We start from the raw sequence: 25,689 nt of genomic DNA, 5'->3' as shown, positions 1-25,689 counted from the left end.
GCGCGCCCTGCGCCGGGCCGGGAAGCGGGGCCGCGCCCCCCGCGCCATGTCGGCCGAGAGGCGGCCGCGCTCGCGCCGCGACGGCGAGGTAAGGGCGGCCGCAGCACCTGCAGTCCCCTGCCCCCTCCCCGGTGCGGAGTCGCTCTCCAGGAGCCGCCTGGGGCGGGAGCTGCGGGCGAATGCCTCGGGCCACGGCTCGGTGCCGCTCCCCGCCCCGGGGGCCGTCCACTAGCTCGGGCCGAGCGCGCCGCGCCGACTGTCTATACACTTTGCCAGGCAGGGTGACTCTCACCGCGCCTTGGATCAGCCTTTGGTTCAGGACTGCGGGAAGAGTCCTTCTGGAAGGTCAAAACCCGGGGGAGGGATCGCTCAGTTTGGAGCACATTGAGTCGCTTCCCACCGCTTGGGATGGGGAGCTCCAGATATTAACTTCCAGTGGGCTCCAATGTGGAAACCTTTTGGCGTTCAGATAGAGGGTCTGCTGTAAGGACAGGTGGACATTGTAAGGCTGGGTGCCACTAGTGTTATGCGCATGGACCTATCACCTGGTCAGGTTCGGGGTTCTCAGTGATCAGGCTATGGTCACCGTTGCTTCTTGCGTGTCTTGATGACACAGCAGTAACGAGTACTTCGAGTCTCATTTCATTGTCCTTCCATATATACATATCCAGTTTAAGTCGATGGTAATTCAGAACAAATGGAAAACTTGTCTTAATAAGTTCATGTTGTGCTAGACACAAGAAGGCCATAAAATCTTCATTTCAGACAGACTGCCTTAAAATACAGATGTGCGCAAAGTCATTGTTACATATTTTCAGAGTTTGATTAAGAGTAGTGCTTGTGTATTTGTGAATTTTAGTTTGTACTGTTCAAATATGAAGTAAGAATTCGTATGTTTGCATTTACTGCATCTTGTTTTAAGCAGGCTTCTGTCCTTTACATAACACCTTTGTGAGTGTTTCATGATAAATGAGGGTATTGAAATGACTTTACAGAGCAGTCAGATGTTTCTTCGAATTCCCTGATTTTATTTTCACTTAATTCTTCATTTCCTTTTGGTGAGCTTTGTTGTTTTGCATGTTTTGTTAGAAGAGAGTAAACTAACACTTTCCGATGACAATTAAGCTCACGAGACTGAGTGTTTTTCACTTAATAACATTAATCTCCAAATGCATGTAGCCAAAAAACGTTTTGTTTCTCAGGGCATCAAGTTGTCAGCAGAGGTCAAACCATTTGTTCCAAAGCATGCGGCGGTAACTGTGGCATGGTCAGAACCCTCAGAAGCATGTGTCTTTCCTAGGTACTTAACTACATGCTACCCATTTGTTCAGGAACCATCTTTGGATAAGTATGTATATTTTCTGAATCTTATTTCTTGGGGGATTTTAACCTTCTGGTTTTTGTCGTTGAGTACTCTTACAAAATTAAATTTCCAATACATTATTAGTGCAACTGTAGAAATGCTTCTGCATTATCTTCGTGCTTTAGTTTTTTTACATTTATGTTCTCTGGGTGTATTCCAGGTACCTTGTCTTTTTCTCACAAAGGCCCATATTGTTACAGAGCATTAAGAAGGATTTGGTGGTCTGTAACAATTGGTCTGTTTTTTGTGCGTTTTGGAAGGAGCCGAATCCAGTCCTTGGATGAAAGAATGGTTGTGTTGCAACCAGGCTGAGGTAGATGTAGTTGTACACAAGGGAAAAGATGAAACCTTCTTCAAGAAGATTTCTCATGTTGTAAAATATTTAGTATAAGAGGCTTCTCCTGGATCTCCTCTCCACAACTTGTGCATCTTCAGAAGGGCAGTTTTACTAAAAATGCCACAGGTTTCTGAAAGTTTTGGGGTTTTTCTGTTAGAGCCCAGGAACGGTATTTGTGGTAGACTTATAAAAGTATTTTTTAACCCACAGCAAGCTAGAAAAAAGCTGCATAGTAGGATAGGAAAAAAGTGAGTTAACTGATGATGTTACATAGTTTTCTCATTGCTTTTCAGGATCCTAAGCATTGGCTTGATTATACAATTACTGCAAAGTTACTGGTGTTTCTTTGAAAATTCACAGCATTAGTGAACACAATCATTGTAGGCCATCATTTTATCCTACAGGAAATCTTAGTATTTTCAACCTATTTTCATTTGTAGTAGAAATTTAACAGTGAGGTGAGTATGGCCTATTCTATGCATCAAAGAAAGCTTTAGCATTAAATCAGTTACTGTCAAAAAACCCCATCCCAGACAATAACAGTCTTCTAATGAGTGTTTTTCTTTGTTGGGACTGAGACGTAGTTATATTTGAGTCTCATGTGGTATATTTCTTCTTCGTGTGTAAACGGATTGTAAGCATTGTTTTGACTACATTCTGTCAGAATTGCAACTGGTAGAATGAATTGTGTTATCTGAAGTCTCTAGTACTGATGGGAATGTTTCTCAGCCATTATCTACACAAAGTTCTGAGGTTGGCAGCTTCATGGAGAACAGCCGTAAAAACTGAGTGCAACTTTTTGAAGCTGAGAAATTTCTATTCTCCCTAATCAAATCTGGATTATATAATTTTCTGGACAAAGTGTAGAAGGAAATTGAAAGGGAATTTTTGAACATGCATTTGAAGGAAAGAGGTTTGCCCCAAACGTGTTGTGTTTTCATAAATTGTGATGGTTACATGCAGGTCAGTTAATCATTATTTTATAATTCTACATTGTATTTCATACATGTTTTATACTCCATAAAATGTTATACTCCCACTTTGTTATTGTCATTTCAAGATGGGTTTCAGTGTTTGTTTTTTTGCAGTTAAGTATGTGATGCATGTCATGTCCTTACACTGTGCTTTTGGTTTATTTCACAAGAAAAAGCTTACTGAAAATAAGTATGACCAATCTCAGTAACCTTAAATAGGCATGAGAATTATAACTGTAAAACAGCCTAGCTTTGAAACTTGGAAGTGGATAACGTGTGTTTTAAGATATTTGCTTAACTACATGTTTTCCCAAAACAAAATTAATTGTTTTTAAAGAAGTCTGTAGCAATGAGTAAATAATTGAAATAACACAGAATAGTTTTCTTTTTAAATAGAGTTTTCTTGTTAAACAAATTCTTTAGACAAGGAATATGTTTGTCTAGGATACAAGCAGGTGCTGAAGATTTGTCCCAGATGACTTTCATTTCTTTCTCAATATTCATCACATAGTGTTCTGGGAGATCCTGCCTTCCGTGAATACTCCAACTGCTCTTACTCACCTGGTGTTGTTGCAAATGTGTATCCAGTAGCTGGCTCACAGTGTCAGTCTAACAACTCAACACACTATAATGGTTCAGGAGTAGTCAGTGAATCTGCTGAGCAAACATATCCAGTCAGACAAGAAAGTAAGAGTCTTTCAAAGGTGAGCAAATTTGTATTTTTTTTAATTAATATTAAAATATTAAAAACCAATGTTCAGTAAACATCTTCTGTCATTTTTCTGTGTGTCTGGGGATAAATTTCCTGAAACTTGCAAAATACTTTCAGACAAAAAATAGACAAACTCTCAAAATATAAAAGGGAAAAAACCCTAATGTGTTATCAACTCATTTCCCTCTGTGGTTAGATGTTGTGTTTCTTAGATTTGTATGGCTGCTTTTGTTTCCAGCAGTTTCATCTGATCTGTTCTGCAGTCACATCCTTCTGGTGGACCTTACTCACTAGGCAGAGACCTGGTAACTTCACTGTGGTCAAGCCTGTGTAGAGGAGTTGTAAGACTAGGTCCTAAGCATGCATTACTAGACATAAGGGACAAAGTCTAGACACCTATAATTACTTGTTTTCTTGCTGAGAGGAGGATTATGTGCTGAAACTGTCGCAGGAGAGGATGAGTTCAGCATTAGCACAGGTGATGTAATACAAAAAAACTTAGTTAAGCTTCTTTGATCTTTGTAGGGGCCTTGTACTGTTTTGTAGTCTTTTTGTCATTTTTCCCTGTCATACATTTTTTTGGTGAACTTAAGGGAAGTGATTAATCTTTGCAGCTTCGTATTAATTCGATCACTTATCCTAAAGCTTTAACAATTTGCCTTTGGAGATCAAGAAATGCCTTGTCCTCCCACCTAAGAAAACAATTTTGCTGCCAGATGTACTTTGAATGTAGTCCTGTAATCAGAGTTAATTCATCTAGGATGGTATAGTATAGTTTGCATAGATGCAAACCTGGTGCTTGTTCCTTGCTTGCTGATTCCTAAGCCTAGCTCTGCCAAACTGCGTTTCATGGAAGGATCATAAGATTTTCATGTCTGTGCTGTATGGCTGAGTGTGTGTCCTTTACAGGGATCATGTAGGTATGTCTTCTCTAACTACTTTACTCCAAGTTTTTTGGATGTTGTGACATCAGTCTTACGCATTTTGCCAATGATTTTTAATTTAGTCAAAAGATGGCATGCTTTTAAGATTTTAGGTCTGTTCTAGAAGAAACTTTGTTTTAGAAAATCAGACTGGATGATTTTATACCAAACTATTTTAAAGTATTGCAAAAGCTCTGATTAATGAGATTGCAAAAATGCTGTTGTCTAGAGCACATGTGTATATCTTTTTACTTGGGACATAATATGTGCTAAAAATGGCACAGGGAGCAAGGTAGATGAGATTGAATAGCCTATCTCTAGATGGCTGTTCCTGTTTTTATTGGTTACTTGTGGTTGTGATGTACTAGCTATTTGTTTTGTATTAACTTGATGGACAAACTCCAGATAGGTGGTCAACTGTTACTCATGGCAAACTTACTAGCTTTACAACGTTTCAGTAAAACTTGCTAAATATGTCTCAAATACTTGCAGAGGAGATCAAAAGAAGGTGAGAAAAAACTGGACAAGAAAAGACATGATGGAGGTGAAGCTTCAGTCAGAATTGTGAACTGGACTTCATTCCAGACTTCAACATGCAGCAGAGATTCTATGAAGCCAGGTACAAACATGTTTGGTTATAGGTACATGAAATAGATGTAGAATGGGTGTCTGTGCAATATAGTGTAGTTTGTGAGTATGTTTCTAAATCTAGAATAATTAAGGAAAAAGATACCTTTTCTGTGTGACTCTTGAGAAGGAATAGTGACCTGTCTTTTCCTGATTGAACAAATTCATGTAAAGTGATATAAAAAATTTCCAAAACAAGTGCCTGAATTTATATTTGCTTTTCAGTCAGGTTGTGTTTGCATGTTGATTATAATTGCTAGTCTTTTTATTTAGTATGAGCTGGGCATAGCAACAGTCCTCATGACGATTGCTGTAGTTATGTTAACTAGTGTACCATAAAATGAAATTAAATTTAAATAGAAATGATCACAAGCAAGTTTATTACTTAGACTTTACATGCTTTATGTAGACAGGTTCAATGAAACTACAAAGAAGAAGTCAACTGAAGCTCCAAAACCAGAGTCTCGTCCTGTACCCACATTTGAAGCTAGCATTCTGGATTTCCACAAGTCACAGAGTTTGGGAAGCAGTGAGATACTGAATGTACACCGTAAAAGCACACCAGTAAGTTTGGTGGAAAATAACACTAAGTCCTTAGTCAACTTCACATGTCCCTTCTGCTGAACACCAAGGATAGCCCGTGCTAACCCATGTTGCAGAACTCGTAAAAATAAAACTTGTCAAAAGTACAAGCATTATTAGTGCAAGTATTTTACATTCCATACGGTGGTTTACGACCTATTTAAGTACCTCGTGAGCAAGGAAGTTCAGAGTTAGAGGTTTTAGGGCTCTTCTTCTAGATGTGGTGTCAGTGCTTGCTGTCTCCTATTCTTTTTTTACTGGTCTTTCCTTGTCTGTGCTGACCATAGACAGAGGAAAGCCAGGTATCCCCAGAATGTAAATATGTACTGGTATGGTCTAGATTGCCTATAGAGACCACATATGTTCCTGTACTTAGCAGCTTACTGTTTTCTTTTTTCACTTGGAAATAGTAAGTAAGTAGTATTTATCCAGTAGTTTCAATGCATTAAAAAAAAAGGCCTGCATTGTTGTACTTAATTGCTTTCTGCTAAAGGTTGAAAATGAGAAACTGAATTCCAAAAGGAGAAAAAATATTGTTGAACGTTATTCTTTATTTCTTTGGCTCCTTGTTTGTTAGTAAATAAAATACTGAAGTATTCAGCAGTATTTCATATATATTGAATCAAGTTTTCAGTAGTGATTAATGATTAATAATTCTGAAGGATCCAAACAGGATAATATTTCTGATGCTTCTGAGTGGAAAACTAATGAAAAAAGACCTTTCTGCTAGGCCTTGAGTGTCATTTTTCGTTATTTGTTTTTAGCATACATGAAACAACAAAATGTTTTCTGTTGTTAGATCATAATTTTGATGCTTTTGTAAAATATAAGAAGGCATAATCTTGCTTGTACACAGTGAAGAGACACCTGCTCAAATTTTGTAATACCATAGGGCTGAAATGATGGTTCCACTAAGACAAGCAACTAAAGGGCTGAAAAGGTCCATATGCCCTTATCTGAAGATGCGTTGAGGATTTTTTCATTTATGGTGGTTTCTTGTGTTTAGCTGTACTTAGGTCAGTGATTTGAATCGTTTTATGATACCTGACCATGTGTTTTGCAGGAAGATACTTCTGGAAAAAGTAAAGCTTCACCAAAAGCTTCAGATGAAGCAGGAGCCAATTTAATTCCCTCTTCACTTGATGGTAGGGGTAAGTTCTCCAAACAAAAATTATTTGCCTGCGTTTTTAACTGTTTGTATCTCAGCAGTTTGGAAAACTAAAGTGTCCTGAGGACCTGTTGCTGTGTAAAGTAAAAAAAAAGAATTTAGGAATAAGCTCACTTACAAAAGAAAAAGCCCTGCGTCACTAACACTGTAACACTTTCTTTCAAATGAGATGACCACTTGTCACTCATTCTTGCTCATATATTTCGTCAGCTGGGATTTTAGAATTGAAAAATTATTTAGTTTGGAAGAGATCATAACTCTTAACACTTCCAAGTCCACCACTAAACCAAGTCCTTAAGTGCCAAGTGTCCACATGTTTTAAATATCTCCAGGAACAGTGAATCAACTACTACGCTAGGCTGCCCATCCAGTGCTTGATAACACTTTTGGTGAAGAAATTTTTCCTAATGTCCAATCTGAAACTGTCTTGGTACAACTTGAGGCTGTTTCCCCTTGTCCTGTCTCTTGTTACTTGAGAGAAGAGGCCAACCCCCACCTGGTTGGAGCTACACGCTCCTTTCAGGCAGCTGTAGAGAGTGGTAAGGTCACCCCTGAGCTTCCTTTTCTCCAGGCTAAACACCCCCAGCTCCCTCAGCTGCTCCTCACAGGACTTGTGCTCCAGATCCTTCACCAGCTCCATTGCCCTTCTCTGAACATGCCCCAGATGTCCGTCAAAACATCTCAAATGTCCTTCTTGTAATGAGGGGCCCAGAACTGGATGCATTTGGGATGTGGCCTCACCAGTGCTGCGCAGAGACATTGGAACAATCCTTGCCCTGGTCCTGCTGGCCACAATATTGCTGATACAGGCCAGGATACCATTGTGTTGGCATCCTGGGTCTTGGCAACCTGGGTGCACTCTGGCTCACATACAGCTGCTGCTCACCAGCACTCCCGAGTTGTTTTCCACTGGGCAGCTTTCTTGCTGCTCTTCTTGAGGACTGTAGCACCACATGAGGTTGTTGTCACAATCTGAAAGACAGAACCTATCATTTCAGCTTGCTGAACCTCGTGCAGTTAGGCTCTGCCCATCAATCCAACCTGTCCAGATCCCTCTGCAGAGCCTTCCTACCTTCCAACAGATAGCACTCCTGCCCGGTTTGGTGTCATCTGTGAACTTGTTGACTTGATCCTGGTCATTGATATCTTACACAGGACTGGCCTCAATACAGAGCACAGGAGAAAGTAAAGAAAACTGGCTTCAATATTGAGTCCCATATTGTTGTGTCATTGATGCTTAAGGGAAAATATTTCTGTAGTTGCTTCTCATATTGTTTCAGGTGAGAAAAGGAACATGTATTGGTTATTGGAAGTCTCTTGAGTCATATGTAATTTTTTCCAAGAATAAATGAGAGACAGATATTTGATTAATCTTTTTTATGCAGATTTGTTTTAAATAACTGACACCCCAGTTCAGTATGTACCTAAAATTTTTTCTGTGTCTTGTATTCTTTCTGTTAAGAGAACCATGATGACAAAACACTTCCGTTTTTTTTGTTTGTTCATTTTGTTCGGGAATTTGTGGGGGGAAAAGGGGCTTCTTTTTTGTTGTTGTTGTTTATTTACCTGTTGTCTGGCTGTGGGGATGAAGAGCTTTTTTTCTTTTTAATTGCCACAAACTATCACGTGGCTAGTTTTACGTGAAAAGAGTTCTGTTCATCAGGACTCTGTCTTGGAGGCATCACATACATTAAGATTGAATTGTCTGACTGCCCCTCACTGGATTTCTGTGCATACGCAGGCATGTACCAGTCTGAACAATTTGGTCCTTTTCTTCCCAATAACTTCAGTTAGGATCTCAGTAAGGATTCAGAAAGGACATGTTAATCTGCTGAAATGCCTTGAAGGCCTTCTAAAGATAAAGTTCTTCTGGAACTTCTAGGGTCATCTAATAATGGGGGGCTTTGGTTAAATATTATTGTCAATTCCTGTCCCTGAGAAAAAAGTAGCAGTTCCTGGTGGGTTGACTGTGGCAGGTAGTCAGACTTCCACACAGCTGTTTCTCTGGCACTCCCTGCTTCACAGGCCAGGAGAAGAAAATAAGATAAAAAGACTTAGGAACAAAAATAAGGACAGGGAGATTGCTTGGTTGCCAGGCAAAACAGACTCAATTTGATGATGATTGACAATTTATTGACAGTTAAAATAGGGTCAGATGATGAGAAGCAGAAATAAAACTAAAGCCACTTTCCTCCAACCCTCTCTTCTTCCTAATATCTCCTCCCTGACACAGAGAAACAGGGGCCACTCTGCCACTTCTCTGCAGGGTTGCAGAGGCACAGCTGCCTCACCATGGAGTGCACCAGGGGCTGTAGAGGAACATCAGCTCTGGTGCCTGAGCACCTCCTCCCACTCCTTCTGCTCTCACCTTGGTGTGTGCTGGGCTGCTGCATTCACAGTTTTTCTTATCATTCCGCCTTCCAGCTGCTGCACGTGTTTTTCACTCTTTCTAAACACAAGCACTGTGGTCCTGGCTGATGAGCCCAGCTGGGGGTGGCAGTGGGTCTGTGCTGCTGCTGACTGGGGCTGGCTACGTCTGTCTCTTCACAGCAGCTGCTGCAAACTGCCCCTGCTAGTAAAGTTTAGCCGTCTAAACTGATTATGCTGTTTTGTTGTTCAAAGGAAGTTTTTCTCATTCTTAAGAAAAATCTAGATTATGTTCTATATTTGCTCCATGTTAGGAATATTTACAAAATTAATTATGGCTCTCAAAACACTGATACTCCTCAGTCGTAGTGAGTGACATTCTTGTACAGTGTGGCACACTGGGAAGTATTTCAGCTTCTACATATCTCTGTAACACTGGGAAGTTTTCAGAAAGTAAAAAGTACTGATGTGGCCTCGTGCATGAAAGCTGCATGACTGCTAGGAGAAATATTAAAGGAATTTTGTATATAAACGTAGCAGAATTTTCAGTATTTTGAAGTTGAGCATGGGAGTATGGAGTTAGTATGATACAGTAGAGATTTCCAAATATCAGTTAATTCTGTTTATGTATATATAGTGTTGGGCAGTATGTGGAATAGTTAAAATTCAGGAAAGCTGGATAGAAAAATAAAATGTCTGTTTTATTCCAGTCCTTCCCCAGAAAGAATATGGCTCTGCTATATTTGCTATGCCTTGACTGATTAATTACTGTTCCTTTTTCTTTTGAGTAGTGAGGACAATTTTTGAGACATCTTTGTGTTTACTTTTTTCCCAATGTCATTTCCTGAAGCACCTGCAGATGGCTCTGCTCAGCCACATGTGTCTTGGGCCGTGGTACTTTCACAGCCCCCAAAGAAAATTGTTTCATCACCAGCATCTGAAGGTCTTTCCAGAGGCAAAGGGAAGCAGGAGAACGAACCAAAGGTACTTGAAAATCCTCTGCTCTCAACTAATACCTGTCACTGCATTTGTGTCTATTGCAAATTTTCCCTGGGCCCTGTACTTAAGTAACCACTGTAAGAGATTATATGAAGTCAGGTTGTTCTTGCTAGAATTTTTCTTGTCATGGAAAAGAATCACAGGGTAGCAAAAAGATAGTGCTAGTCCAGGAGCAAGAACTTTCTACTCTAAGAGTGGATTTTTTTCAAATTCCTGATCTTCACAATGAGACATTAAACATGGAACTCTTGCCTTATTTGGCTTAATATTTCCTAATTAAATCCCAGTAATCCCAATACATTCTGATAACAATGCAGTATGCTGCAACTGAAGAATTCTTGCTGCAGCTGTGAATTTCTAAGAGATACTGAATTTTCCTTGTCTGCTTAATATCCCAGCCTGGATTGATTAAGATGTCCTTTAGTAGTGTAAAGCTAGTCACTTGCATATATTTTGGTAGGTGATACTGAAAAAGATTGGTTTTTAGAGGTCATGCCTTATGGTCTTTTGCAGCAGTCAGAAACAAAAAATATTGCAAGTGAAACTGAGCCTGAAGAAGAGTCAGAAAAGAAGAAAAAAAAGAAGAAAAAGAAGAAAAAACTAAAGTCACCCACTGATGTAGAAAGACCTCAAAGTGAATCTAACATAATACAGGAGCCACCAAAGATTGAGGTAAACTGAAGAAGTTTTTACTGCTGTTCTTTTAAGTGTTATGAGTGTACTAGAAGACTAAATGTTAACACAGTTTTGTACAAATTTAAATTAAAATCCTATTTGTAGAGGATGTTGGTACAGTTTCTTTTCAATTGAGATGTTTGTCAGAGGTTGCTGGTAGGAAACTGTTGTAGTTTTTAAATTACCACGTTTGGTGAGCACAATTTCTTAAATTAGAAATATTCTGTAGCAACTGATGGTTGGGGTCTGGGGAATATACTGGGTGATACAGTGTGCCATGGTTTTAAAGATCGTGGTACAGTATTACAGTTTTAGTTGCCTCACAGCTGGAAGCAATTTCTGTGTAACACAGTTGACAGTGCTTACATTTCTGATTTTTAATTTCAGTTTCCTTCCAAATTCATGTAACTAGGCATATTAGTATTTTGATACTTCTGTGTACCGTAATTGCAAAGGCATGAGTCTCTCCCACCTTAGAAGAGAGCTGTTGTCTGGTATGTGGTAGAACAGTGCTTCATTGAAGGCCGCATATCGTACAGCATGTGCATGTGTTGGTTTACATGTTTGATCTAGTGTATGTCATACTCAGTCTCTGAGATGAAAGCATAAAGAAACCTTCCTGGCTGGCTTCTGTTCTGTACATTTTAATGTGGAACATGAAGCAGAACTGTCTACATGATTTCATTGTGTGATTTCTTGTCCAGGAATAGCACAAGAAATTAGTGTTAACAGACCTCTTTTTTACGCAAATTATGGGTAAAATCAAAGATCTGCTAATTCTTTTCTTCAGGAGAATATCCCCATTTTTGCTATATGCTACCATAAAGGCTATATGCTATGAATGAACATTATCCAAACTGAAAGAGAATGGCCAAAGTAATGGAAATTAGCAGAATGGTAATGGGACTATTGAAGTCAGAATTTGGAAAAAATTGCATTGCACTGAAATCTGTGATGTGGATGCAGCATCTGTTGTGGCAGTGGAGGAAAGCTTTCTGACCCTCCTGATTTGGTCCTCATTAGTTTGAAAAATGGGTGAGATTCTTGTATGATGCTCTTGAAATAGTAAACCATGAAGAGATGACACATGGAGCTTCTGGGCGCCCAGGAGGTTTAAGAATGTTCTGTTTTGTGCACCAGCTCAACAGAGTAATACATTGGAATGCTGTCTAGTTTTACACAGGTCAGTCATTTATAGACACTGTTAATAAGCATAAATGGATACATGTGGAGAAAAACAGTCCTGTCTTTTCATACACATTGGTAGGTCCTGACCTCGATGTCTTCCTTGAGTTAAATATTGAAGCTGCTATTGATAATCAGGTCAATGCTAGTAGTACTGGTCAGACACATAAACAATGCTGGGAATTATAAAAAGGAAAACAGGAAAATAAAAAGGAAAATTAATTATGACAATACAGAATTTCAGGGCACATCTGATCTAAATATAGTGTGGATTTTTTTTTCTTACATTGCCCCGTTCCTTAAAAAATACACATACTTGAAATAAAAAAGATAGACAAAAGGCACCAAAAATAATCAAATGTATGAAGCAATTTCTGTGGGAGGCAAGACTGAACAAAATTAGGACTTCTCAGTATGTAAAAGAGATGGCTAAACGGGAATATATCAGTGGCAAGAAAATAAAAAGGAAATTGCTTGACCTTTTTCCTAGTGTTTGATGTTTCCTAGTGTTACAGATTGTAAGAACAAAATACAGGGAGGTGTAACCTCACACTGAATGCTACATTTTAATTATTCTGTTTACTACAGGATATTGCATATGTCAGAAATCTATTTGCATTTCAGAAGCAATTGGTCAGACTTACTTAAATCTCCTAAGCTGAAAAGAGTGTATTTGTGAAATTTTCACTTCCTTGCAATTGCTATTTGGCTTGCAAGCTTCTTTAAAATTATTTAATTGGTTGAAGTGGGTCAAGCTCTTGTGTTAGAGCTTCCTCGATTAGGATGTTTAAATGAAGTCTTTCAGGCTGGAAAAGTCGTGGTGTGTTCAGTGGTACTGCTAAAAAGGCCTCTCAGAAAGTGGGAGGACAAGCAAAAACCTAGCTGGTGGATTGGGATCATTATGGTGGAGACAGTGGTATACGGTCACAAGTATAGGACAAACTTCAAATCAAACTTGATTAATCCAGATTCTGCACAATGGATCCTCTGCTAATAAAACTTACTCTTGTGTGTAAGCCATAATAATTTGAGTAATTTCTATGTTTATTTCTGTCCTCTAGTACATACTGCCTGTTTTGTTCTTCACCACTCACATGTTTAAGGTAGAATTGCACAGCTGGAGACTGTGCTGGAAAAAGAGGGAAGTTGTTTGAAAGGCTTTTAAATGATTTAAGAAGCACTCCTTTAGGAGCCGTTTACCTCTAATGATTTCTATCAGCTGACAACCATAACAAGCTGCTTTTGGAAGCATTTCTGTTAAAAGCTGTTTTAGCCCCGAATTAGCTGCTGTGTAGAAGATTTAACCATTGTTATACTTGTCATAGCTGGTGGCACTACGCTTCGCTTCTGAATTTTTGTACAGTGAAACAAATTATGATTAATGTTTGATGAGCAGGGAGAAAATTGTTGGAGAGTAGGAAAAAGAGTTTTCAAAATATGAACTTGATTGTTCTCACGAAATCTTTATTTATTTGTTTAGGATGTTGAGGAGTTTCCTCATCTGGCAGCTGCTTCTGATAGAAGAAACAGGGTAGGATCTCAGAAACCATTCTTTACTTCTGCAGTCAGAAAGCAGTCTGAAGTAAGTAATCTTGCAACGTTATGTGAGTCAAACGTCAATTAACAATCCAAGCTTTTTGGTTTTTTTTTACATGAGTGAAATAAATCTCAAGAATTAATTTGGAAATGCATTTAATATGCAAATGAATCCTAACCATAAATTACAAGGATTGAAAATGTGATTGTTCTGTCAAAGCAAGTAATGTAAATATTAAAGGGAAAATTCCAGGTTTCAGTTGCTTTGAAATTAGTTTTGCTACTAAAACTTTGGGTCCTTGGTTTTATTTCCCTGTGAATTTTTTGGTTTGAAAAAAACCCAAAGCAAAAGAACACAACACCGCTGTTTGCTTTGTGTGAGGCTGTAAAATAGCTTTGATAGGGAAGAGTGAGTAGCAAAAGGCACAGCAATTGCTTAAAAAAGATTTTTTTTTTTGCAAAAAAAGGTGCTGTACACACATGCAACTCAGATGAAAGCAGCCCCTTAGCTTTGTAGATGTGAAATACAACCCCTCAAAGCTTACATAAACTACAGAGACGTGATCATTAGGCCATTCATATGCCTGTAACAAATATTTGAAAATAAAGCTGCCTTGCTAGTATTTTTTTCCAAATCTGAAAAGAAAAAAACAAACATTAATGTGATTAAGTAGTATAGCAGGCAATAAACGGTCCCCCTTCTAGAAGGCCACATACGGTCTTCCAAGAGCCTTCTCTTTTCCCGGCTGAACACTCTCAACTCTCTCTACCTTTTATCATGAGTGAGGTGTTCCAGCCCTCTGATCATTTCTGTGGTCCTCCTCTGGCCCTGCTGTAGCAGGGCTGGGGATCCCAACACTGGACACGGTACTCCAGGGTAGGAGCACACAAGAGCAGAGTAGAGAGAGGATCACTCCTTTCAATTCACAGGCCATGCTTTTTTGTACACAGCTCAGGACACATTTGGCTTTCTGGGCTGGGAGTGCCTATGGGTGGGTCATGTCCAGCCTCTCACCCACCAGCACCCCCAAATCCTTCTGGGCAGAGCTGCTCTCCATCTGTTCATCCCCAGCCTGTGCTGGTACTGGGAGTTGCCTTGATGCAGGTGCAACACTTTGCACTTGGCCTTCCTGAACTTCATGAGTTTCACACAGGCACACCCCTCAAGCCTGTCAAGAGTACCATCCATCATTCTGGATGGCATTCCTTTCCTGAACTTAGCTGGGGTCATTCACAGACATGCTAAAGAAGGTGCACTTGGTTTGAATTTAATATCATCTTCACCCTTTTCTGTGCATCTTGTTTTTAAATATTTTTTCTTCCTCCCTGTCACCTTTTGTTTTTAAATTTCTAAGATCCATCTCTCTGAAGAGCCTTGTGATAGTCCGTCTCCCTCTCTGGATGAAACTCCCAAGGTGGACGGACTGTCAGGGAAACAAACTTCATCTTCTGTATTTGAAAGAAAGAAAACTCAGGTAAGTGAATTCATGTTTGAAGAGAAGTTCACAGCTCAAAATGGACAAAGGAAATGAGCCTGTTTAAATATAAGACTAAGTCCATGCTCATCTGGGATTCTGCATTCATACTTTGAGATAAATGACATGGTCCTCTTGATTAGAGGCAGTCATTGGTAGTAATTGCCAGCCTCCAAGGTTTGGTACTGAGTGTTTAGGGAAAAATACAAATTTTTCATTAATATCTGTGGGTTTCAGATATCAGGAATTTTTCTTTCACCTCTTTTACTGGATCATGGCATAAATCCAGTCCAAACTGATGGTGATAGGGAGCTGGGAACCTCCTAAAAGTTGTTCTAACAGAACAGGGAGTTAAGGAGATCCCCTTATCTTGGGGCAAGGGGGAGGACTATGGAGCAACAAGTGAGATGGGGAAGTAATTTTGTGTTAGTGAGTAGGCTCTAGCACACCTCTGATGCAAGGTGAGATCCCAGTTGAAGACTGAGGAGGTCATGTTCCTTAACCCTGTTGTAACAGAAATTAGAATGAATTGATTCTCTCAGATAAGACTATTAAAAGTGCCAAATCTGGCAGTCATTTCCTTCACATGTTTTGCCCTGGTAGTTTATTTGTTCATAGTCTTCACCACACCATTCAGTTTTATTATTTTTATTTTCTGCATCATTAAATATGGATCATGGCTTCAGTGCCTTCTCTTCAAAGGAGAGAGAAAGATGAGTCCTTATGAGGAAGTGGTGCAGAGATGATGAGATGATGAGATTTCTTTATAGTGAAACATTGGAGATAATGATTTATGTGTGTTGCAGTCATATAGCCTGGAAGGATCACAGTAGCTTTTCTATAATTTTAAGAAAACTTTAAATTCTCATGAGCCTTTTATCTCTTTCAAAGATAGATGACAGTCTGACCTAAGTGGGACCCAACATAAAAGCCTTCCTTTACTGAAGACATTATACTTCTATGCTTTATTGCAGTAGCATTTTTAAAAGTTACCTAAACTGTTTCTGATTTTTTAATATTTTTGACATTAAATTTGAGGTTTATTTGAAGATCGTGTTTATTTGAGTGGCATTAAAGATCAGAAGTATTGTGGATAAAGATGTTAAAGGAGTGTATTACACTGTAAACAATAATCGTCTTTACATTCTGAAGTGGTGGTTGTTACTAACTGGTGCTGAAATTGTTTAGGAAACATCCAGGAATAGTGGTAAGAAGAGTCAAATTCCAGTGCAATTGGATTTGGGTGGCATGCTTGCAGTCTTGGAGCAGAAGCAGCAAACAGAGAAGTCAAAACAGTCTCCTAAACCTGTGGTATTTTCAGGTATTGGTTACTACGACTTTTCCTTTCTTTCACCTTATGCTATATTTAAGTATTCAGACATTAAATGTAGTCTGATTTCTGATCTATGATGATCTCTATCCAGGCAAAAGCACAGTTCACCGGGTACAAGAGAAAGTGATGGTTCTTTAAAAACAAATTTAAAAAGCATGACAGTCTGAATTGTTTGATGGAGGACTTTTGGAAAGAATTATCTTAAGGGCACTCATTTGTGAAAGAATGTGTTGTATAAATACAAGGCGTGATTGAAATGTTGCTTTGACAATACCAATGTTTGTGGAGGTTCTTGCTCTCCCTTAAGTATGTCTGTTACTGTTCTGATCTGAATAGGCAGGAAGGGGCTACATGGTAACGAAGGCTTTCTTCATCTCTTCTTATGCTAGAAATCATGGAGCTGAGGTTTGATTAAAAAAGCTCCTTTTCAAGCAGAGGTTATATGAGAGTCAGGCAGCCCAAGCCAAAGAATGAGTTCTGACATACCTCTTAATTGTGAAATAATTGGTTTTGTTAATGGAGAGGATCTTTCAGTCCTTTATGATGTATAACCAGGAAGCAATAAAAAATAGCTCATTGCCTTTCTCATTACAGGTCAGCATTTAATCTTGATTATGCTGATGTAGTATATTTTGGAGAGGGAACCACAATATTTGTTAGCATTCAGTGACGGTAAAATTTCTCTCATTTCAGCAAAGATTTTTTTTTAGAAATTATGTCAGAAAGAGACCTAATCACAAGAGACATCATCTCACAATACTTTATGTGATAGCTGAGATTTTAAATACAAAGCTCAAGATGCTAAACATCAATGAGATTTTACTTCACTAAGCTGAGAGAACTTGTAAGATGCTTTTTTAAACTACTTTTTTTTCAGTTGATCTCCTTTTATTTTCATTTGGGTCAATCAGACTTAATGCTGCAGAGGTGCTAATAACCAGTTTTGTTTCTATGAAATTACACAGTGCATGGATTGATGAGTAGATGGTGGGCCACAAAGGTATGGGTCAAAATACCTTTTTTCTAGTACTGTGTCCTGTGCTTGAGTCTGCTGCAGAAGAGAAATTGATGTGTCACGTGTGCATCCTGGAAGCATAAGGCAGATGGTACCCTAGCTTTATACTTTTTTAATGTTCACTACACCATTGATTTGGTGCATCAATGTACAACATTAGTTTGCGAAGTGGCATCGTGCTGACCTCTGTTACCAAGAACAGGGCAGTGAACAAGAACAGAAAGGAGTCTGACCACAGAGAGTTGTTTTTTTTCCGTTTACTACTTCACATGATAGATAATACTGGTAAAGTCATCAAGTCTAGCAACATGAAAACTATGAACTTGAAATAGTGTTGTACACATGAAGGAAATATGTATTTGCAGAGTATATGCTTATTTATTGCTGCAAATCCAGCTTTAATTTTTGTAGCCACCTGTGCTGCATATTCTTGGCAGTGTTCTCAGTTTGCCTTTGGTACACAGAGCGAAAAAAGAAACATCAAGTGTAGCAGGTTTCTGATGTAAACTCTTTATGGTAAGAGTACTGCATGTGATGTGGGAGGATCTGCATATAAATATTGTGGAAGCAGTAAATTTAGATGGCTTGAGACAAGCTGCCAGTATACTTTCCTTTATTTAGGGGAGAGAGGTTGCCTGAGTCACAGAGGGAGGTGTCAGGCTGGTTCCACTGATACTTACTTAGTCATCCTCTCCATTGACTTGCTAATGTGAACTGCTTTATATTGCAGGTAACTGAAGTTTGACAAAGTGCTCTAAAGGATACAGCAGTTCCTACTGATAGTGAGGGAGAGTAGTTTATTTGGTGTGAAGTCATGGTGTGGAAGATCCAGGTTTAATCATTTGTCCAGTCATTTAAAACTTCTGTGCTCAAACCCTCTGAAAAAATGCAAGTAAAGTGGACATCTTCAGCGAGCTATGCAGGTTAAGCAAAAGAGATTTAGCTGTAGCTTTGCATTATTCATGACCCATTTGCAAGTGAATTTCATCCAGCTTCATTAAGGTGTAACAAAAGGTAGTTTATTTACAACAAGTAAATCTAAAATCTGTAATACTGCTACTCAGTACTTATCTTAATCCAGTAGGGAATCTGTGGAGGAGGAAATGCCACCGCCATGAAACACAGAAATTCCTAAAGGTTTACCTGGCTGGCATGGCATGGTGTTGAAGGTACTTTGGACTGCAGTGTTTGGTCAAATTCTGCGTTTGAGACAGAGATTGTGATTCCAGGGGTATAATAGAAGTAGAGGACACAGCAGTCTTTTGTGAGGAGTATCTTTTAAAAATAACATTGTTCAATGATACAGGATTGCCTGTAAATATTCTTAATAGCAGCACAACTCAATTTTAATACGTGTATACCAGTCTTAAACTCGAAATTGGATTCTAGTTCACGTATTTATTTTAGTTGTCTGATGCAGATTTCTTCTTAAATCTCAGTTGGTGGTGCCATACCATTGCTATCTAAAGACCCTGCTACTGCCACAAGAAGTCACCGTTTAAACCAAGGAAAGATGCCTCATAATCCCTTGGATTCCAGCGCTCCTTTGGTAAAGAAAGGGAAACAGAGAGAAGTACCTAAAGCCAAGAGACCAACACCTCTTAAAAAGGTCCTCGTTTTGTTTTTTTTTTTTTTTACCTTAAATACTAAAACTATAGGGTGATATATTATTCTGGGAATCTGTTAAGCCCTCTGATATGGAGATTTGCATCTCAGTGTCCACTTGTCTGAATTCAATTTTAGCTTTGCTTGGTTTCAAAGAGGGGAGGGGTAGAAGAGGTAGTCTTGCTAAATGGCATATACAAATTCCCAAAAACTACACTTTCTCCCTTGAATCAATTGATAGCTGATAAAGTGCCACTACGAAAGTATCCACACATCATTGGTACAGGGAGACATGCAACGTATTACTTGGTTTGGCAAAGATGACCTTATTTTAGGACTGGGGAGAATCAAACAAGGTCGTATTTAATGTTTCTGTGCTCTTCCAAGCCAGAACTCCAGCTGATTCTGGAGCAACAGGTGTTAGGTTCAACGGGTGATTTCTGTTGTATCAACCCTCTTTGCCCATTGACGTTGTTTCCTGTCATGTCTTCTGTGCAGAGGATTTTTTTAAACTTTAGCTCTGCCCTTGTAGTTTATCCCTAGTAAATATTTTCTCTAGCCATACACTGGTAATCAAGGTAAAATTCCTTTTCTATGTAATTTAGGGATTATCTTTCCTTCTTTTTATGTGCAAATAGAAAGAAAAGGTTGTAAACTTCAGATGCTAGTACTAAATCTCTTCCTAAAAGATTTTTGTGTAAATATGTGGTAAGAGTAATGCTTTGTTATTTGCATGACATCAAATTGGTTTGGTTTTGATATATATTTTAGATTATTCTGAAAGAAAGAGAACAAAGAAAACAGCAGCACCTGTTAGAACAGAAAGCAGCATCAAAAGATGAAGATAACATTTCTCAGACAGCAGGAAATGTTACTGAAAACGCAACACTTCTACAGGATAGTCAAGCAGGTATCTTTTGAGAGAACCTGTAATACAGTATGTAGCTGGAAATTTGAGCACATTTAGTACTTCAGAAAATAAGTACTAAATACTGCCAAATGAAGGCTGCAGCCTTAGCGTTTTCTTAGATTCACCTCAGGCTTATCTTGACTGTAAAGTGGGCCAAAGCTGAAAGTCAGTAGTAGGGATTCTGATTATTGTTCCACACTTCTGTGCCTGATGGTTTTATGATATGTTGTAAGGAGAATTCCCACCGACCTCTGGCAATTAATAAAGTTTGAAATGAGAAAAAACCCCTATGAGATTAAAAAAAATAATAAATTTTAGACTTGTTTCCCTACTACCACAGACTGTTCTAATACTAAAGTAGTGACTCTTCCATACATGCTTGACAGATTCATCTCTTCACAATTCTTTTTGGGCTGTCTTTTCATTGAAATATCTTGATTTACATGATAGCTGTTCCTGTAACGCAAGTTGCTGAAGGCTTTCAGGAGCACATGAGGATCAAGGAATCTAAAGAAGGTTCTGTGACTTCAAAGCAGCCAACTGCCACTCTTCCAAAAATCCACAGCAGGAATTTTAGAGAGTAAGTATTGATTGTATTGATGGCACATTTTGCACAGTACCACTTATATGGCATTTTTCATACAAGGTAATTCAGTTGCATTCTCTGCAAAACTAACTAGAGTTTAGACTGAAGGCTCTAAATTTTTTTTGTTTCAGTCTTTCTGTAAGCTGACACACAAAGACGTTATAAACTTAGTGTGTTTTGTGGTTCTCATTTGAAAATATGTGTTCCTTGAAGGAATAAAAAACAAAATTTTCTAGAGGCTAAAGGAAGAAAAGAAGCTGCTGTTAAAGTATAAGTACTTTATTTTAAATAATAGAGTAACAGCTTCAATAAGGTGTGCTACTTTATTCCTTAAATAATATTTTTAGTTGTAGTTTGGTTTTCTACTGCCAGACCAAATGGCAAAAATGTAAAGAAACCGCATTTTCATGTTATGGCTGGGTGAAGGAATAAAGGTAATATGAGTTATTGTGTGCAAACAGTTCCAGCTAAATGTTCAAGATGATGTTTATACACGTTTCTTTTTAAAAAAAATAGTCATTACTATATGTGAAGAGGTCCAGTCATGAAAGCTTAAAACAATTTCTTGAGGAAAGCGGTGTTTTAACTTCTAGTTCTCCTCCCATACAGCAAATTCACCACTGGCAGTTTTTTTGCAGTTTATATCATAGTAATGGTTAATAGTGATACAACCATTCCTGCTGTGTTAACTCTTAATTTAACTTTTCATTGCAACAGAAATTGCTTAATTTGTGTCTATGCCACAGTGTTTTACTGAGAGCACAGTTTGGGTTGTATATGTGAGGAACAATTCAGTCTACAGGATGTATAGCATTCAGCAAAGCTTAGATTATTTTCTTTAGATTGGGATTTTTTGTGTTCCAGTAGATCTGTCTTCAGGATTTAGTGAAACCAATAGGAAATAGTAAGTAAAAATTCTCGTAACCTAAATAAAATTCGAAAATAATTGTATCTCTAAGATTCTGGACAGATGTTGTGATCTCTTCTCATTGTCTTATGTGAATTTGCCACTGGCAACTCTTTCTGTTGACAATGCTTTGGTATATTTAGTTTTTCTCTTTGATACCCTTCTTCCCTAGAAAAGTCTTTGCATAATAGGGGGGTGGTGTGAAATAATTTTTAACTCTGATCTTGCCCAGAGTGTACTGGAAGGGTGAATTACATTGTTTTGTATCCTTTCCTTACGAACAACACAAAGCCTTAGTAACTGAAAAAGGATGACAGACATGAATGTAGGGAGGAGGAATGTGATCCAGTTTTCCATGGTTTTTACACAGAGCCGTGAACTTACAGAAATAAGTTAGAATTTTGTACTTTGGTTGCTGTACTTTGATTTATATCCATCAGAATAAATGACCTTAGAAAAATGCTTCAGTAGAGAAAGATTCGCACATACCTATTTCTTGGGATAAAATATATACCTATATATCTATATAGATAAATAGGTTCATTGTACATGTATATATATTTCTAATACAGTTTGATTAGGAAGCCGGGTAACACAAGGAAGAAAACTTCTTCCTCTTAAGTTCTCAGACATTGAAAAGAAATCCTAAGTAAATGTTTGTTTTCATATATATAACAAGCATGTTTGGCGTGGAAACAGAAAAAAATACAAAGACATAGAATAGAATTTAAAATGTATATTCAATTTATTACATATTTAAATGTTACATATTTGTAATTTTATTACATATTTAAATGTTACATATTTGTAATTTTGGTGAATCTAACCATCTGATTGCTCCTTTCTTCCAGTTACTGCAGCCAGGTACTTAGCAAAGAAGTTGACAGTTGTGTGACAGATCTCTTAAAAGAACTAGTTCGTTTCCAAGATCGCTTGTATCAGAAAGACCCAGTAAAGGCCAAGATAAAACGCAGGCTTGTTATGGGTCTTAGAGAAGTTCTGAAACATCTGAAGCTGAAAAAACTGAAGTGTGTCATCATCTCTCCTAACTGTGAAAAGATTCAGTCAAAAGGTAAATAAGTTCGTAGCAAAAAAAAAGTCTGCTTAATAAAAGAAATGCAGAAGAGAAGGTTCAGCATGTTGATAGCAGTATTAATATTGGAGGAATTTATTTGAGTATCCTTTGAAGTCCAGCCATATAAAGTTGCCTTCCTTGCTCAGATTGCTTACTGCTCTGCAACTGAACTGTGGGCTGAGTCATGACTGTCTGGGGTGGGAGAAATTAGCTGAGATTAGGGTCTCTTTAGTTACTGATGCACTATGGTGCTGCACAAAAAATTGCACTGTACAGCTGAGACAATCCAAAGGCTGCTGATGCCAGCTCTGCCATTACAAGGAGTCCCACTATATCAATCTCTTTTAGGACATGGAGTGGCAATAAATCACTAGTGGTAATTTCCTCATTATTGTCATTAATTTATTGTAACTGTTGTAATTATTGTCATTTAATTCCTTAGCAGCTGGGTATTTTTTGATACTAGATTAGACTCTACTACATATATAGTAAAATATGAATAGCAGTCTAAAATTAATGCTAACTAAGAAAAAAGTGTCCAATTTTCCTTTAAAAATAGATATTTAACACAACTATTGTGATCTCTGGTTTTTTCCTGTAGGGTGTAGTTTCAGAATGCACACATAAACTTGGGGTATTTTTTGCCATGGTTCTTTAGCTCCAATTAGCCTGATTGTATTGTCTGCTGCAGGTGGGCTGGACGAGACTCTACACAACATTATCGACTGTGCCTGTGAGCAGAATATCCCGTTTGTTTTTGCCCTTAATCGCAAGGCCCTGGGCCGCTGTGTGAACAAAGCAGTGCCTGTGAGTGTGGTGGGAATTTTCAGTTATGATGGGGCTCAGGTAAGCTGAAATCAGTCACTTCATGTTTTTGTCCAAAAAGCTTCATTTTTACTTGGAAGATGAGATGAAAATACTGTGCTTTTTAGGGGTTTTTTTTGCTTTGCTTTTGCAGAGTTACAGTCTTCATCACAGGTCATATATGTAGCTTATTTGAAAAACTGATTTTAGAAGTACAGGCAGTCAGCACTGTTTAAAAAAAATGACTCTCGCCATCTCTTCCTGACGTCATCTTTATCGCCCTCCGTTTTTTCTTTCAAGAGAACTGCTGTTTTTATAAATATTGATAAATGCTGTGTTTTTCATACATACTAAGCTGCTCAACTTTTATATATGAACCTACACATTCTGAATAAGGAATATTCATTAGATTTTCAAATAAATGTTAAAACCTACTGTGTGATTTAAACTAGTATTTTATATTGCCATAGGACCATTTTCATAGAATGGTACAGCTGACAACAGAGGCTAGGAAGGCCTACAAAGATATGATAGCAGCTTTAGAGGAAGAAGCTAAAGCAGGGCTAAGAGAAGCCCAACCCAGCGTCTTAACTCCTGAATCTGAAAAAAATGGCTTGTTAGAAACTTGTAAAACATCTTCCAAGGACTCAGATGAGGATGTTCCAAATTACAGTAAGTATTTACTGACTTGGTCTTTGTTCTGTTTTCACTCACAGTGCTCATCAGTTCTGTGATTTTCACTGAAACAAATGACATCTGCTCTAGTCATTAGTAAGGGAAGGATGGGGCAAATTCTTGGGGTTTTTTATAAATCTAAAATCAATTTTTGCTGAGAAAACATTGAAGAAAGTTCCTCTCTGAAATCCACAAATGACAGGCAGTACTCATTGCTTTGCTCAACGAGGTTTCACAGAGCTCTTAATTGTATTTCTATTTGTTTAAAAAATTATTTTTAGATTAATTGTAGATGTCTGTACACTACGTCTATGGTAGAATTAACTTTTGTATTGAAACCTCTTTGAGATGCATCTTCCTGTCCACAAGCACTAGTTCCTAGAAACATTTTCCTCCAGCTCTATTCTTAAGTCAACAGACAATGCAATGTATTGCAGATAGAAAGTTTGAAAACTTATAGGTTTTTTTAAAGCTGTAACCACCTTCAGGGTTAGCCTTGCTTGAGTAGGTGTTGGGCACAAGGAGCTCAGTGCACCCCACTGTTCCTAAGTTATTCTTTTGTGTGTCATCTTAGGTTGCATAATGTAAATGCCAGCATGCCTGTGTGTCAGGTGTGTCAGGCATTATCTCGGCACTTACTTTGAAGGGAAGTAAAGAATCAGGGTTGACTTTTCATTTTAAGCTTCTACTCAAGTATTATATGGTAACATGTTGGTTGTTGTTTTTTCTCTGTTGTTTGTATTTTTTTCCAATATTCCATAGTTAAAGTCTGGAAGAGAAAACTTGAAGAAGAATATAACCCATATGCACTGGAATTGGAAAAGAGTGCAACTGCTGACATGGCAATACTGAATTTGGAAGACCATCAGTAAATCCCGATCCAACTCTATTGGGTTTTTTTTTTCCTGTTAGATGCATAAGAAGAAGGTAGCAAAATAACATAATCTAAAGAAATACCTGAAGTTAGCTAGCAAACTATTCTGAATCCCTTAAAGCAAAATATACACTGGAGCACTTGAGGCACTGGTTAATGCTCTTTTGTTCTATGTGTTTCTCTGATTATTATAGCAGATGACAACACCAAATTATTGTACCCCAAATCACTTGAACTGGCTTGGCATACTTTAATGCTTTTATGCACTAGCATTGATTTTTTCGGGTAGAATATACCAAAAGAATCTGATAGAAAAATAATTTTATTCTGGAAGAGATGCCTTGAGCCAGAAGGGGCTAAAGGAGAGTTGCCCTTAATTTTAACTCCTGTATAAAAAATTTCAGCTGTTGTTTGATTGTGGGTTTGTTCTTAGTTTTTATTCTAAATAAGCCTTCTGAGAAGGGCGGCTGCTATCAATGTCACTTTATTCTCGTCAGCAACAAATTAATTTGGGTCAGGTAGCTTGATTTAAACTAATTAAGGAAGGCCATGATGACAAAGTTCCTAGTTAGCTCTTCTGTGTTGTTATTTGGGGATCATACATCAGGTGTGAAGGAGATAGCACAGACTACAGGAGTCTGAAATTCTTGAAATGAATGTGCTCTGTTTAGCCTTTTTATAAATTTCATGTTTCTGTTGTTACTGAGAGTAGTTTGTCATAGATTCTGCTTTGAAGTTAGAGGATATTGCAGGACAGCAAATGTGCTAGTCTGCTTATCTGTACCTTCTTGCTGAGACTCGTCATTCCTTCAGTTTGGGGTTGTGTTGGTATATACATCTATGAGTTTTTGAGTAATCTCAGTTTGTATCTAAATAGAAAAAATTTATATCTTATAAGAAATGAAGTTTGTATCCTAGAGGAAATAAAATTTTAAAAATAAAATGTGCTTACAGTAGTGGTGGAGCACCTTAGTGGGAATGG

General features: G+C 38.1%; 1 protein-coding gene across 6 annotated transcripts; it reads left to right on the top strand.

The window, feature by feature from the left end:
• Positions 1–25,650, top strand: SECISBP2 (SECIS binding protein 2). Of its 6 annotated transcripts, none has more exons than XM_088155929.1 (18): positions 1–88; positions 1,203–1,348; positions 3,186–3,378; positions 4,802–4,928; positions 5,346–5,500; positions 6,582–6,669; positions 9,904–10,037; positions 10,569–10,724; positions 13,393–13,494; positions 14,804–14,923; positions 16,112–16,244; positions 18,711–18,880; positions 19,648–19,786; positions 20,237–20,366; positions 22,131–22,351; positions 23,046–23,200; positions 23,629–23,830; positions 24,596–25,650. In XM_088155929.1, exons 1-18 carry the CDS (start codon positions 47–49, stop codon positions 24,703–24,705), a joined length of 2,523 nt encoding a protein of 840 aa, XP_088012055.1. In that variant the 5' UTR covers positions 1–46; the 3' UTR covers positions 24,706–25,650. The 6 variants fall into 6 exon arrangements, with proteins under 6 accessions (XP_088012055.1, XP_014724662.2, XP_088012056.1 ...); XM_014869176.2 differs by having other exon boundaries at positions 10,566–10,724; XM_088155932.1 differs by lacking the exon at positions 3,186–3,378 and having other exon boundaries at positions 27–88; positions 1,301–1,348; positions 10,566–10,724.
• Positions 25,651–25,689: the final 39 nt, after the last annotated feature.

The sequence above is a fragment of the Sturnus vulgaris genome, chromosome Z, assembly GCF_052056855.1.
Source record: "Sturnus vulgaris isolate bStuVul1 chromosome Z, bStuVul1.hap1, whole genome shotgun sequence".
Lineage (NCBI taxonomy): Eukaryota > Metazoa > Chordata > Aves > Passeriformes > Sturnidae > Sturnus > Sturnus vulgaris.
Note: the sequence above shows the minus strand (reverse complement) of the source record. Positions and strands in the feature narration are given on the sequence as shown.

Bases quoted from the DNA above. Each gene is read 5' to 3' on its own strand.
- SECISBP2 (XM_014869176.2), top strand. From the start codon at position 47: ATGTCGGCCGAGAGGCGGCCGCGCTCGCGCCGCGACGGCGAG. The intron at 10,725-13,392 runs GTAAACTGAAGA...TTATTTGTTTAG, and splicing joins AGGAGCCACCAAAGATTGAG to GATGTTGAGGAGTTTCCTCA. The intron at 20,367-22,130 runs GTAAGTATTGAT...CCTTTCTTCCAG, and splicing joins CACAGCAGGAATTTTAGAGA to TTACTGCAGCCAGGTACTTA.